The sequence below is a fragment of the Pimephales promelas genome, chromosome 21 (genome assembly GCF_988280905.1).
Source record: "Pimephales promelas chromosome 21, fPimPro1.hap1.1, whole genome shotgun sequence".
NCBI lineage: Eukaryota > Metazoa > Chordata > Actinopteri > Cypriniformes > Leuciscidae > Pimephales > Pimephales promelas.
The window spans coordinates 19,654,830-19,669,160 of record NC_142789.1 but is presented as its reverse complement, the minus strand read 5'-3'; the positions used below and the strand labels follow the sequence as shown (position 1 = coordinate 19,669,160).

Sequence of the window (14,331 nt, the reverse complement as noted above, 5' to 3'; positions counted from 1 at the left end):
ACCTTATTTCATTGCAAAATGTTACTATATTATCACCCTGCTCTTGTCCAACTTTATCCGTATACTATATAGAAAATCTATACTACTTGATTGCTTGTATTGTAGCAAAATGTAAACTATATTATCGCCAGCTCTAATCTACTAAAGGTGACTATAAGGTGTGTTAAGATTTTCTGTAAAACTACTTTGAAACAACGAGAAAATGACTAAATGACTTGACTCGTACGTTGCCCAGCATTGAAAATCCCTTTCCCCGCTTGCATTCACAGCAGATGTGCAATAAACGTTGTTTTGCAGTCAGCTCATGTCGCTGTTGATTTTAAAGCGAGCCGCTGCCAGGATCAGTTGTTTGAGGTAGCTGAGGTAGCAGAAGGAGCTCCTCCTCCCCTGCTCCTTTTCCCTCTCTTCCTGTTCACACAATAGGAGGGCAGGATTCTGCAGTTACTATGACACCCGGCCAGCCCTCCTCAGCAATGCAGCGCTCTACCGTTCAGTCCTCTCAGCCTCCTTCAGGTTCACTCGCACGCTCGTATACGCGCAAGCCGACGAGCCTGTAGAAGTGGATTTAAATGCATTAGTCCTTTGACATCAATGTAGCTTTTGTGAGGGTGCAGGAGGGAAGCAGGTTGTCGGAGATTGAATCTGGGCGCAGCATGGGCCTGGCTCTCTTTTGATGCCGTGCAATGCTGTGGACTGCCTTGGAAATGCCTCTGACATCTACGGTGAGCTTATTATCACTTGTCTTCTGTGTTTGACACTCAGGCTTTATCTGAATGGTTCAACCTTTTTGTAATCAAATATGAATGTTCAACGGTTGCCTGTCTGGGAATAAATGGGGGGGGGAAATGTTGCCTGCAGCCGCAGCGCTTGGATTGCTCTTTATAATTGAATTCTTCATCTATAAATATAAGAAATGGAATGGTTTCTTCAAGCATATTGGCTTGCCTTGTTTTAAAAGGAATTTTATCAGTGTAAGCTCTGATAACTCTTGGAAATATAACATCTTCACATGCTGGCTGGGTGCAATGTTGACTTTGTGTTCCTCAGAAAGAAACTAGCCAAACATATGAGTCAAACAGGTTCTTCGGATGGGCATAGACCAAGACAATGAGCTTGTCATCTTTGAAGGATGACTTTAATTAGTTTTCTGCTACCAGGATGGTCTGTCATATGCAGCAAGTAGGGGAGCATTGATTGATCGGTGCTGTTCAGAAATCAGAAATCCGGTGAGTGAATTTATCTGATCAGAGTAAAAAGCTAAGTGCATATTGACTTGATCTAGAATTGTTTATCGATCTGGGTAAGCAACAAATTGGCTTTTGGCACAGAACATTCTGTCTGTTCAGAAACATTGGCATTGTCCCAGAACATTGACGAATGAATCGGCCTGAAGATCTTCAAGATCTTTCTCTGACGAAAAATGCCAGGTTTGTTTTTAACCCATTGTAATTGCATTTTCCACTCAAAAGAAAGGCATCATTAGAACACAATGTCCAAGTAATGAGCCCCAAGGGATACTGAGTGGCTTTCCCTACTACACTCATGCATTCTTCATTTCTTTCCATTGTCGTGAACGGGGAAAAGCCTTTCCCCTGTTTTCCGAGACATGCCTTGCCTCTTTTCCTGTTGTTGCCGAAGGGTTCCTCTCGCTCGCTCAGGTCAAAGGGTTCACTAATTCTTGTCAGTCAAGTCTCTAATGCTTCAACCTTTCTGTACGGAGAATGTTGGCAAAACCCACATGGCCTTTTCACCTGTTGACAGCTGAATATGCTCCCTAAGGTCAGCAAAGTTTTTCTTTCCCATCTCCAAGTGAAAGATGTCCCTGAATGTGCAGAGATGGTCTGAGAACAGACCTGTCGTTGTTTACGTATAAATGTCCTGAGTGTTTTGGTTGCACTTCCTCACCTGTCAGAGTCGGGCTGCTTCTGCCACTTTACATTCCATACTTTAGTCACAAAGTTAGCTGTTTTGACTTCTTGTCAAAGTTTGAATGACAGATGCATTTCTTCTGTGACTATTTTTACATTGTTGGTCAATTCAGCTTGCCTATGCTTAGTTAAAGCTCTTAAAGTACAAATAAAATAGTTTAACATGCAACATTTCTGTCAGTGTTTTTTTCTTTTTTTCATTCAGAAAGCAATAAGAGGTTAATTTGTGTCAAGTGTGTAAATAATCAATAAAAAATATAGTTTTAAAGTTAGTTTAATGTCGTTTTTTGAAGTTTTAAATATTTAACATTTAATATTTTAATTATAGAATCGATAATAACAATTACACACTGTAAAAAAATATTGTTGGTTTAACTTAAAAAAGTAAGTAACCTGGTTGCCTTAAAATTTTAAGTTCAGTGAAATTGAAAAATTGAGTTAATAGAATGAAGGAGATTGATTTAATCACCAGAAACTCAAAATATTATGTTATCTGAACTACATAAATTATTTAAGTTGATTTGACAAAAGAAAAAATGTTGTGATAACGAATCATGAAAACATATTTTTTTACAGTGCATATATATGTTTTTTTGTCCTTCAACTCTTATAGGGGGACCAGGGCCACCCCAGCCCCCGCCTCAATTCAAACATTGTCCTGTGTTTACTTATACTTTTTCTCATTGCCTCTCTTTTTCTATCTCTCTCTCACTTTCTGTCTGTGACAGGGTCAAGCGCGTCGGCGAAAGAACATGCCGGAGTTTCTGGGTGAGGCCAGTGTCCCCAATCAAGACTCTGTATCCCAGTTGAGTGGTTCCCTCCCTGGATCTATAACGGGTACAGACCGCTGGAGGAACCGCGCTGCCAGCCGTTTCAGCGGCCTCTTCAGTTCAAACTCAGGAAACGGCTCTCTTGGGAAGGTCAGCATCTGTGAGCATCCAAGGGTTGTTTTACATTTGCAAGGCTGTTGCTCATTTGCAAAACAAGCACTTACATATTCTTGGCAGGCTTTTTGCATTTCACACTTGAGCGAGTGTTTAACCACTAAGGAAGAGATACCAATTTTTCAAAGTATTGCACCACTTAACAGTGGATCAAAAACAGGAAAATGTACAAGTAGACCTTTCCTATAAGTCCACACTTAGTTTTTCCTCACGTGCAGGGACCTTTGGTATATTTTTGTTTTTGAACGCCCTAGAGATTTAGGTTGGTTGTGTAGGGAGTGTAAGCTTGGGGTCAAAGCTCAGGCCAGGACCTCTTCCTCTCTATGTGACTCATGTAAAAATCCCATATAATAGCTTGACGTTGGTCCGGTACGGACAACAATGCCTGCTTGGGGGTGACGATGGCTTATGAGATCATTAAATGTGTCTTGAGATTTACTCCATGCTGCAAACAATACACTATAGTGTTAATATATAATATGAGTAATCATTTGTGTCTAATATTAAACATAACGCATATGAGGTAAAATAAAGATATCATTTTCCAATTGTTCTTATTTTGAATAGCTGATGTTATGTTTGGGATGTACAATACTTTATATCAGTACCATATCATTATCAGATTATATTATATTAAAAATGTAATTTATCTGTCAATATTGAATATTTAATTTCTCATTCCTTTTTTTATTAGCTTTGTCTTTATCTAACTCACTTGAATTTAATCTTAATTTTTCAACCATTTTTCTTACTCTACATTATAATAGTGTGTTTTAATGTTTTATTTTCAGCTTATTTAAACAAAATACCATAGACTTTTAATGATTCATTATTTTATTTTATTTTCACTTTATTATCAAATTTCCCTTCTCAGGAGTGTGATCGTGTGGAACAGCTGCAGAGTAAGCTATACTCATACACTATGTTCGGATTACCCAAGATGCCACCGCAGCTCTCGTTCCACAGAGACTCATGGGAAGAGGAGCCCAACCTGGAGCTAGAAGAAAGCTGGAAGCAGCTTTTGGAGAATCCTGAGGTAAACACACTCCCCTACCCAGAGAATTGCTTTGAGAATTTTTATATAGATCGATTAGGATGTAACAACCCATATTACATGCTGGATCAACGTTATCTGACTTCATGTGCAACGATAAACCTGTCAGATTAATGACCATAATCAGTTATGAATGGTTTTATAACTTCAGTTTTTCTATTGATGTTTTTGTGTTAGGTCTTTGCAGTGTCATGGAGGTGGATGTTTTATTGCTCTTGCCGTGGTCGGTTTTGTAAGAGTAACCAAAGTAACAAAACAGCGCATTTTTTTAATTATTAAGCAAAGTCTACACTACACTCTTCTTTCAGATCAGTCCCAAGACAAGCAGAATATACTAACAACGACCCGACTTGCTATGAAATAAAAAAAGCCATTTGTTTTGCTACGCATTATCATCACTCTATTTCTTTTTAGCAGTGTTGAAAACAGTTGTGCGGTGAGACATTGTGAGGCATTGTTATATATATGTATTAATTGGGTGGATTTAATATATTTTGTTTTTAAATGTTTCATTTTTGTCTTGTAGATTTTAACCAGACGTCAATGCCATCAGCAAGAGGCCATATGGGAACTTCTGCAAACAGAGTCAGACTACATCAAGAAACTGCACGTCATTACCGATGTAAGAACCTGCTGATAAATACATTAGCATCGTCCTTGTATAACCTGTGTAAATATGTGATAATGCCATTGAAATAGGTCTCATGGTTTTCAACCAAGTCCATGGGTGTAATTTACAATAGTTATCTTTTCTAGTAATAATTTTGTAGCATTTATGGTACTTTTATGTGACTTGTGACCGTTAAGTTCTGACAGTTTATAGCACGATATAATCACACATTCTCTTCCTCTTTCACCAGCTGTTTCTATGTGGCCTGCTGAACCTTCAGGAGAGTGGTTTACTGAGTGAAGTCGAACCTGTGCGTCTCTTCAGTAACATTCAGGATATTGTGCAACTGCATACATCCCTGTGGGCTGAGGTTATGTTGCCAGCCCTAGAGAAAGCCAGACACAACAGAACCGTTCTCAACCCCACTGAACTACATCAGGGTTTCAGTACTGTGAGTGTGCACAATATCTCACACACGACACACTAGTATTTTCACTCATTCACTTCCATTTTATTAAGACTTTCATTGACCTGATTTAATTTTTTTATGCAGTTTGGTTTCAGATTCAAGCCTTATATCCATTACTGCATGGAAGAAGAGGGCTGTATGGAGTACATGCGCACTTTACTGAAAGACAATGAGCTCTTCAGAATATACGTAACTGTGAGTATTTATTACCATCCATATCTGGTTACTCTTTAACCTTTGAAGTATTTAGTCTGGCGGAAAATAAAGAGGCACCTCTGACGGTTTATTGTATTTGAGAGAGAGATATTTAAGAGGTCTTTAGCATAATAACCTGTATTGTAACAGCACCCTCATTATGACTGAGCGATTTCCTCATGGTCTCCTTGTGCTGTGATTGTATATTTATGATTGTTCACCAAATGAGACTTTCAATAAACTTTTCCATCCTGTAGTGGGCAGAAACTCATAAACAGTGCAACCGGCTGAAGCTGACAGACATGTTGGTGAAGCCTCATCAAAGACTCACTAAATACCCACTGCTGCTCAAGAGTGTGCTGAAAAAGACTGATGACCCGCCAACTCGTGAAGCTATTAACAGAATGGTAAGAGATTACATCTTTCAAAAATCTTCGAAATGGAACATGTGCACATTATTCAGTAGGATATCATTTATTTGAATGTTTTTTACAGTAGTATATTCAGGCCACTGGAATTGACAATCAATGCCAAATTGAATGGAATTTAGCGAAAACAAATAGATAAGTTTACAGATTTTTTTATATAAGCATAGTATAAATATACAGTGGGGTTCAAAAGTCTAAGGCCACATTTAAATTCTTGAATAAAGAAGAAAAAAATCTAGGAACTCAGACACAGTCTGTATTATATTATATTATATTATATTATATTATATTATATTATATTATATTATATTATATTATATTATATTATATTATATTATTTTATATTTAGGGCTGTCAAACGATTAATTGCAATTAATCGCATCCAAAATAAAAGTTTGTGTTTACATAATATATGTGGGTGCATGGAGTATAATTATTTTCGATAAATACATACACATGCTTGTATATATTTAAGAAATATTTTCATGTATATACTGTATATAGATTTATATATAATTTAGATTATATATAAATATAAATATTTTATATATAAATAATATTTTTTTCTTAAATATACATGCATGTGTGAGTATTTATGTACTGTATATACAAAATAATTATACACAGTGCACCCACATATATTATGTAAATACAAACTTTTAATTTGGATTATTATTTGGATTATTTTGGCGATTAATCGTTTGACAGCCCTAATTATATTATATTATATTATATTATATTATATTATATTATATTATATTATATTATATTATATTATATTATATTATATTATATTATATTATATTATATTATATTAAATTAATCTTTTCTCATTATTATACTTTATTGAATAATATTTGTTTTGGTCAGGTGGCTGCTGTTGAATGCTTCATTAACAGTGTGGACTCACAAATGAGACAAAGGGAGGAAAAACAAAAGCTGGCTGCCATCGCTGGACGTATAGAGGCGTATGAGGCCATGGAGGGGGCCAGCGAGGAAGTGGAGAGGGTGAGACACTGAGGCTTTCATTTGTCATTAATATGAGATTTTGTATTATTTTGTCATTTACTGAACAAACAAGTTGCAACTCCATTACCTGCTTGATGTGCATGCATTGCATTGATCGCACCATGCATTGGTCCTTCAGATCCTCAGGGAATATAATAACTTTGACCTGACCGCTCCAATCATGGGCGCCCCACCTGAAGAAACCCGTCAACTGCTCTTAGAGGGAGCGCTGAAGATGAAGGAGGGGAAAGAGAGCAGGGTACGATTTCTTGTTTTCATTTCTTAAATCAGAGCCAGCATTTCTGAGTGCACTTTAGTAAGAAATAGATTTTTAACTTACAGCCAATAGTTGTCTAAAAGCTTCTCACCACTCTCCATTACCTCCTGTTTCCGTCAGATGGATGTGTACGGTTTCCTGTTCACTGACGTTTTGTTGATTACTAAACCGGTGAAGCGTGTGGAGAAAGTGAAGGTGATCCGGCAGCCTCTCGTCATCCATAACGTAGTGTGCCGAGAGCTGAAAGACCCAGGAAGCTTCCTCCTTATCTACCTCAATGAGTTTCGCTGTGCAGTGGCCTCCTATTGCTTTCAGGCCAACAGTGGCACTCAGGGACGCAGCTGGATTGAGGCCATCCACAACGCACAGGTAGTAGAATTCAATAACACACTGCAAACGTTTGGTTACTAATGGTTTGTTTGCTAGTTTTAATATGAAGAGTTTTTCCATGCAGAACCAGCTTCAGAGACTTCGCTCCGAGGCCCAGAGAGATGACACAGATGACAGAGATGAGGATGAGACGGAAAGCAGCATGTCCACCTCCAGCTCTCCATCACTACAGCACAGAGACCCTCTAGACAAGAGGTACTGTTTATAAATGATACCTTATATACTGTATTGAGTATATACATATATACAGATCCAATGTTTGGGAAAGTTACTTTGAAAAGTAATACATTATATTGCGTTACTCCCTTAAAAAGTAACTAATTGCGTTTCTTAGTTACTTTTTAAGAACGTTACTTTTGCATTACTTTTTCTCACAGGGCTTGGCTTATTGTTTTATTTTTGGGCACTCCTGTGTTAGAAGAAATGTAAAAAAGCAAAAATACATAAATAAATACAGAAATAAACATACAAAGAAATGTAAAAAAGTCCAAAACATAAATAAATACAGAAATAAATATACAAAATTTTTTTTAAAAAGTACAAATAAATGAGTATTTATACTTTTATTTATGTATAATTGTATTTTTTTCCACACATTTATTTATTTATACATTTCTACATTTATTTATTTCCACATTTATTTATTTCTACATTCATTTATGTATTTATGTTTTTATGTCTACATGTATTTATTTTCACATTTATTTATTTCCACATTTATTTATTCCAACATTTCTAACCCTATATAGCCTACCCTACACACAGTTAGGGTGATATACACGACTTAAAATGCGATATTGCCCGCACAGCTCTTGCGTTTCGTTTGGTCACACACCACAAGGTGTCACTGTGGCCTCAAAGCTTCAGCACTGCCACTCTGAGCTCGATTGCTGATGTCTGAGTTAAAACACGGCCCCCTCATTAGCATACGGAGAAAGAAATGTTGGAATAAATAAATGTGGAAATAAATAAATGTAGAAATAACTAAATGTGGAAATAAATAAATGTAGAAATAACTACATAAATACATAAATGAATGTAGAAATGAATAAAAGTGGAAATAAATAAATGAATAAATGTAGAAATAAACAAATAAATGTGTGAAAAAATACAATTATGGATAAATAAGGAAATAAAAGTGTAAATACTCATTTATTTGTAATTTTTTACATTTCTTTGTATATTTATTTCTACATTTATTTATGTATTTTTTGCTTTTTTCCATTTCTTCGTATATATATATATTTATGTATGTATTTATTTATTTATTTATTTTTAATTAAGTCAGCTTTGGCGTTCCATAAAAGTACATCAAGCACTCTAATAAATCTAAATTTCCTTTTCCAAAAGCCTCTCTCCTTCACCAAGTCACTCCGATGGCTCCACAGAAACCCTTTCCGTGGCTGCCATGGAAGAAGCGGATGAGGTCGGGTCCCTGTCGACTGTTCAGACGGCATCATTAAAAAATCCCCTGCTGTCTAATTCTTCAAGCCTGCGAGATTCCTTCTCTACTAGTGACAGCAAAACTCTGGAAGTTGATTTGGTCACAACAGACTTGGATGCAGAAAGTCGCTCTCTTTCTATAGACAGTGCGTATGGAACTCTCTCACCTCAGTCCCTGATCACAGAACTTGATTTAAAGGGAGCGGTTTGCCAGAGCGAGGGAGAGGAGACAGATGCTGGGGAGGAAGAAGAGGGATTCGAGGATGACGAAGATGGTGACGAGGAGGATTCAATAACCTGGAATGGCTCCCAGATTACTGTAAATGAGTCCTACATTTTAGACCATGACCATGCGAATAATGAGGAGCTCCGGCAGAAGAATGACTTTTCTGGGATGTCTCAGGTCATGGGTTGTCGCTCCCAAACATTGCGGCGCCGTTCACCCGTTCAGCCCCGCCCAGACTACTTGCAGCACTTTACCCTCAGGTCACGCTCCGAAGATGACCTCCTTAAATGCCTCACCGGTCCTCTCCGCCCCTCTGGCAGGAACAATGTAAGCAAGAGTTTGACACACCTTGCCAAATATTCGGCTCAAAGCTCTGAGTTATTCAAGATGGACGAGGAAGGCCTCCTTGAGGATCCAAAAGCATTGTCGAACCAACTGACGAGCACTCTTAGGCGAGCAGAGGCCAGGCATGTGCAAAGGACCCTCAGCTGCCCCAATGGCCAGGCAGACTGTGAGATCACAGAGATTGAGACACTTCCCTCTTGTGGTCTGGAGGAAAAAAGTGACTTGGTGCTTTCCCAGCAGCCACATCAGCAGCATAAAAAACTGACTGTGGCTCAGTTACACAGGATACGTGCTACCATGGTGCTCAATTCAACACTGACAGCATCGTAAGTCTACAATCACACTTAATGTTTCACATATTTCGGTCATACTTAACTAAAAAAAACAAAAAAAATAATAATAATAGTTCAAATATATTTGTATATTTATAATGGATAACATATATAAAACTATTGTTCACAAATACATGTTCATAAATTCATTATTCATTTTATTTTACACAAAGATAATGAAGCCTAATTTAGTTTTTTGTGACTATTTCAGAATCAATTCAGAATCATTCTCTCCCAATCTTCAGTAACTTACAGTATGGAGCCCCTTAAGGGACATGGTGGTAGAAAAAAAATATAAATTTCAATGTCTCTTTGCAAGAATATTATTTTCCAACACCATGTAGTAATCCAAAAATATTAATTTAAATATTGTATTTTTTAAAGTACACGACCGTTTAAATGTTTGGTGATGTTAAAGTCTCTTATGCTCACAAAGGCTGCATTTATTTTATTCAAAATACTGTCAAAACAGTAATATTTTGAAATATTATTACAGTTTAAAATTATTCAATTTAAATTTTTTTTTTCAAATATGTTTTATTCCTGTTATGGCAAAGCTGAATTTTCAGCTACCATTAGTCGTCTTCAGTGTCACATGATCCTTAAGAAATCATTCTAATATGCTGATTTGCTGCTCAAGGCATTTCTTATTTATTAATGTAGAAAAAGTTATTTTTTCATAATTTTATTTATAATTTTTTTTTATTTTTTTTTATTGGAAACTGTGTTATAATTTTTCCGGGATTCTTTGATGAATAGAAAGTTCAAATGAACATCATATATTTTAAATAGAAATTTGAATCTACAGTAAATGTCTTTACTGTCACTTCTGATCAATTTAAAGCATCCTTGCAAAAAAAAAAAAAAAAACAACCTTTATTTAACTCCAAACTTTTGAACAGTAGTGTACATAACATTTGTAAAGGACAATTTGCTAGTATTTGCTGTTTTCGTTACTGTAATTAGAATAAAACTCATGAAAGTCCTTAAAAGGTCCTAAAATGTAATGGAAAAGTTTATAGTTTCAGTTGTGTATCCACGAGCAAGTTGCAGTTAAAACAAGCTGCTTAGCCCTTGTCTTTCTTCATCAACTGCACAGTGCACATGCTAATTTAGCCATTCCTATAAAGTTGCTTTCAAGAGATTTCAACACTAGACATTAGGATGTACCCCCAAAATCACTAATAGCTTGCTGACAGATTGTTCCTGCAGGTTGTCCCTCATTGTCCAGACATGCCCTCTTCATTGTTAATATTCACCGCAGAGTGTGGCACATTATTAGCTGTCAGTGTGGACTCATTAGAAGACAATGTGCTCTTCTGATATAGCTTTTTATAGGGCGAGACAGTGATCTCAGTCAGTGAGGCACAGGACAGCCAAACCCCTATTGTCTAGCCGTCTGTGGGAAACTGGCATTTCAACATCCAGGGGCTTTTGTCCCTAGTGTGTTTTATCTAATAATCTCAGTCTCCACCCAGAGTTATTAGAAAATTTGAACTTCAGAGAGAATGACTGCATCTAGAATACTGTTTTTTTTCCATGCATTGTATCTATTTTTACCTAGTGGAGGGTCACGAATTGTTCCTTGATGTTTTAGTGAAGGATTTGGTGTTACGAAACGCTATAATTGTTAACAGCTGCTTTGAAGTAACATAAAGAAGATCACATTAGATATATCATTAATTTGCTATTTATATTAACCCTATTCTGCTTTTTCTTCCTCTAGGGAAGTTTAATGTTTGAGTAAATGAAGCTGATGCCATTAGCTGGTCTATTGGTGGGACTTAAACCATGTCTTTGGTCCAAGACTACATCTACAAAAACGTGTACCCATGGGGACATAGAACTCAGTGACATGAAGAGAACCAGGGAGAACGCTGTGGAACTCTCTGATAAAAGCCATGACCATAATTCAGTAATTTAATAAAGTTGAAGGGTCATACATACAAAGACATGCATTTTTGTATAATACCTGACAATGAATAAAATGAATAAAAGAGACTTGAGTTAATCAACTTGTATTTAAAAATGCAACAGTCAGGGTTTTTGCAAAGTAAAAGGCACAAAAAAAATCATCTTTCCAACTTCTAATTGTGTACTTCATGCATTACTGCCCTGTGAAGGTCTGTTATCACACACACACACACACACACAAAACTATGAATATAAACTCTAAAGCACTCTTTATCCTAAAATGAATTGTTTTATGGATAGAAAAATCATTTGACCTCTGAGTCCTAAGGGCTTTTGCTTGATGATAAACTGTAGCTCCTGAAACACCTAGCTTGACTCTATTATGTTGAAGTAATTTACTGACTCAGACTTTTGAAAAAAATGAAATAAAAAATAACAACTGTGGACTACTTCTGCTTCAAACGCCACAATAAAAATCAACATGCATGCATTTGTTTTTTTCCCCAGTGTTCTGTAAATATGGTATTTATTGAACCTGCTTTGTTTTGTAGAAAATATACTTATTGTTGATGCCTTTTGATTGTTATGTCTCTTTTTGGCACTGTCTCTAATTTGTCTTTTGACATCATAATAAGGGCTGAATCCATGTCTTGGATTTGATCAGTTTACATATGTATGTATCTTCAATATTTACAGGTTACCAATTTGCACAATGTTCTCAAAAGAAAGAAAAAACAAACTCAAACTTCTAATTAAAATGCTTCAAATGACAGATCCACTGGCAAAGTGTGTATTTTTTGTTTATTTATACAACTGAATGAATGATTTAATTTCTTGTTAATGAGAAGATATTCCATTGACGTTAAAACTCACAACACGTGTGTCATATAGTGACTGGCACCTATGTCTCGACTATATGATGTTTTAATAGCTTTAGTTACATATGCAGGTTTTCTTTTTTTTGTAATATTATTTAGAGCGCAGTGCAAAATAATTGCAATATTTAGTTAATCCAGAAGGTGGCAGCAAATATCTACTTTTAAAAAATTAAATCTTTGACTTAATTTGTTGTTTGTACAGCTGATGGAGAAATATGTGGTCATGCAACTTAAATTATTTTCCCATCATCTTTTTCTTTTTTATGTAAACCCAAAATATAAGCAGGCCAAAACATTAAATCAACTAGGCATTTAGGCTACTCTTACTATTCAGAAACAAATGTGCTGCGTGCAGCAGTTAGTTATCACACTATCACAATTCACTGAAATTGGTTTTCCGTAAATGTTTGGTGAAATGATAGTTCGTTTATTTGAGCATGAATCCCAAAGGCTGCTTTTAAATCACTATAGAGTAGGCCTAGCAGACGTGGGTTCTTATGAGAATGAGGCTGTCTTGATTGTTTGTTCCCTATAGTTTTATTGCTCATTGCGGCAATTTGCGGGAGCTGAGTCTGCAATGTGGCCCATAACCATGCTGCGAGCAAGCCTGTAAACACACCAACAACACCTTGATGAAACAGCGACTGAGGCACCATTTGTAATTATTACCAGGTGTTACACACATACGTCTCTGTCATAGCATAAACTATGTATATCAAAGACATCTGTAAAATGTTTACAGATTGCTACATACAAAATAAGTTTGTGTGAGTTCATCAGATGTTGCAACCCGGTATCACGACAAGACGTGAAATAATCACGTTGGTCCACTTTGGAAAACGTGTAGATGTCACGTTTTAACCCCCTCAAACGTGTAACTTACACGTTTGCGTTAACAAGTTCCAGTGGACTGGAGAGATACCCGGATGTTGACCTATTCTACAGGTTTTCATTAAACCAGAGCCCGTCTAACGGTTCAATTAGACATTCTCTGATTAAACCGAGAAAAATGCAATTTTGTTTTACTGACGATCACGGAGAAATGTTCTATTATTTTAAATGCAAAAACATTTATTATTTTCAAGGTTTAATGAAGTACCCTAATAAAATGTCTATTTTTCCGGAGTCCCCCTCCTCGTTTAGGCAAAGTTACGCTAAAACAACGTATTACATCGACGTTAAACTACGTTACCTAGTTCCGTTGCAACGGGAAGAAACTCCTGTGCCATAGGTTAGCACTTAGTGCTTGCTTACACATACTATGGTGCTTACAGATTAGGAGACATTAGTAGCCTATGTTCGCTGCATTTGTAATGTAATAGTTTTAATTCCGAGAAGAAAAATGTTGCTGTGTTGGGTAGAATACATTAATAGTGCATACCCTCTCCAAACGTGAGAACTACACGACAGAAAGAGTAATTTGCTAAAGTTTAATTTAAAGAAGGAAAAAAGAAAAAAAAGGCTACACGTTTTCCAAAGTGGACCAACGTGATTATTTCACGTCTTGTCCTGATACCGGTTGCGGAGTCAGAACAGTTTTCTGATGGAAATGAGATGGGAGGGGAACTATTTGCTCTGGCAAGCGAACACAACGTTTTTTTGGTAGGCAAGGCAAAAGTTGTACGAGCAAATGCAAGTTTCAAAGGGAACACAAAAGTTTCGGGAACTAAACGACTGCTAACTGTCAGAACTGTCATCCTCATATTAAAGTTAAACGAAGTTCCGAAAACAAACATTTGAATAAATGTCGACTTTCCCTGTAGGGCATTTCATTTTCGTACGAGAACTGTGCTTGAAGTTTTCATATTTGCTCTTAAAAGTGCCATTTTTATTTCATAAATTTTATTTCAGAGTAGAGGAATATGAACAATGACAGTAGCCTATCTGAAG

The 14,331-nt window shown here is 36.4% G+C and overlaps 1 protein-coding gene across 3 annotated transcripts in view; it reads left to right on the top strand.

The window, feature by feature from the left end:
* plekhg5a (pleckstrin homology domain containing, family G (with RhoGef domain) member 5a) overlaps nt 1-11,694 on the top strand; it is a 37,980-nt gene extending 26,286 nt beyond the window's left edge. For all 3 annotated transcript variants that reach the window (XM_039673980.2, XM_039673982.2, XM_039673983.2), the window contains 12 exons: nt 2,657-2,848; nt 3,747-3,908; nt 4,453-4,548; nt 4,787-4,987; nt 5,090-5,200; nt 5,458-5,607; nt 6,499-6,636; nt 6,776-6,895; nt 7,034-7,282; nt 7,368-7,498; nt 8,654-9,643; nt 11,376-11,694. In XM_039673980.2, coding sequence (XP_039529914.2) covers nt 2,657-2,848; nt 3,747-3,908; nt 4,453-4,548; nt 4,787-4,987; nt 5,090-5,200; nt 5,458-5,607; nt 6,499-6,636; nt 6,776-6,895; nt 7,034-7,282; nt 7,368-7,498; nt 8,654-9,643; nt 11,376-11,385 — 2,550 coding nt within the window. In that variant the 3' untranslated portion in view covers nt 11,386-11,694. The remainder of the gene's footprint in view (nt 1-2,656; nt 2,849-3,746; nt 3,909-4,452; nt 4,549-4,786; nt 4,988-5,089; nt 5,201-5,457; nt 5,608-6,498; nt 6,637-6,775; nt 6,896-7,033; nt 7,283-7,367; nt 7,499-8,653; nt 9,644-11,375) is intronic.
* Nucleotides 11,695-14,331: the final 2,637 nt, after the last annotated feature.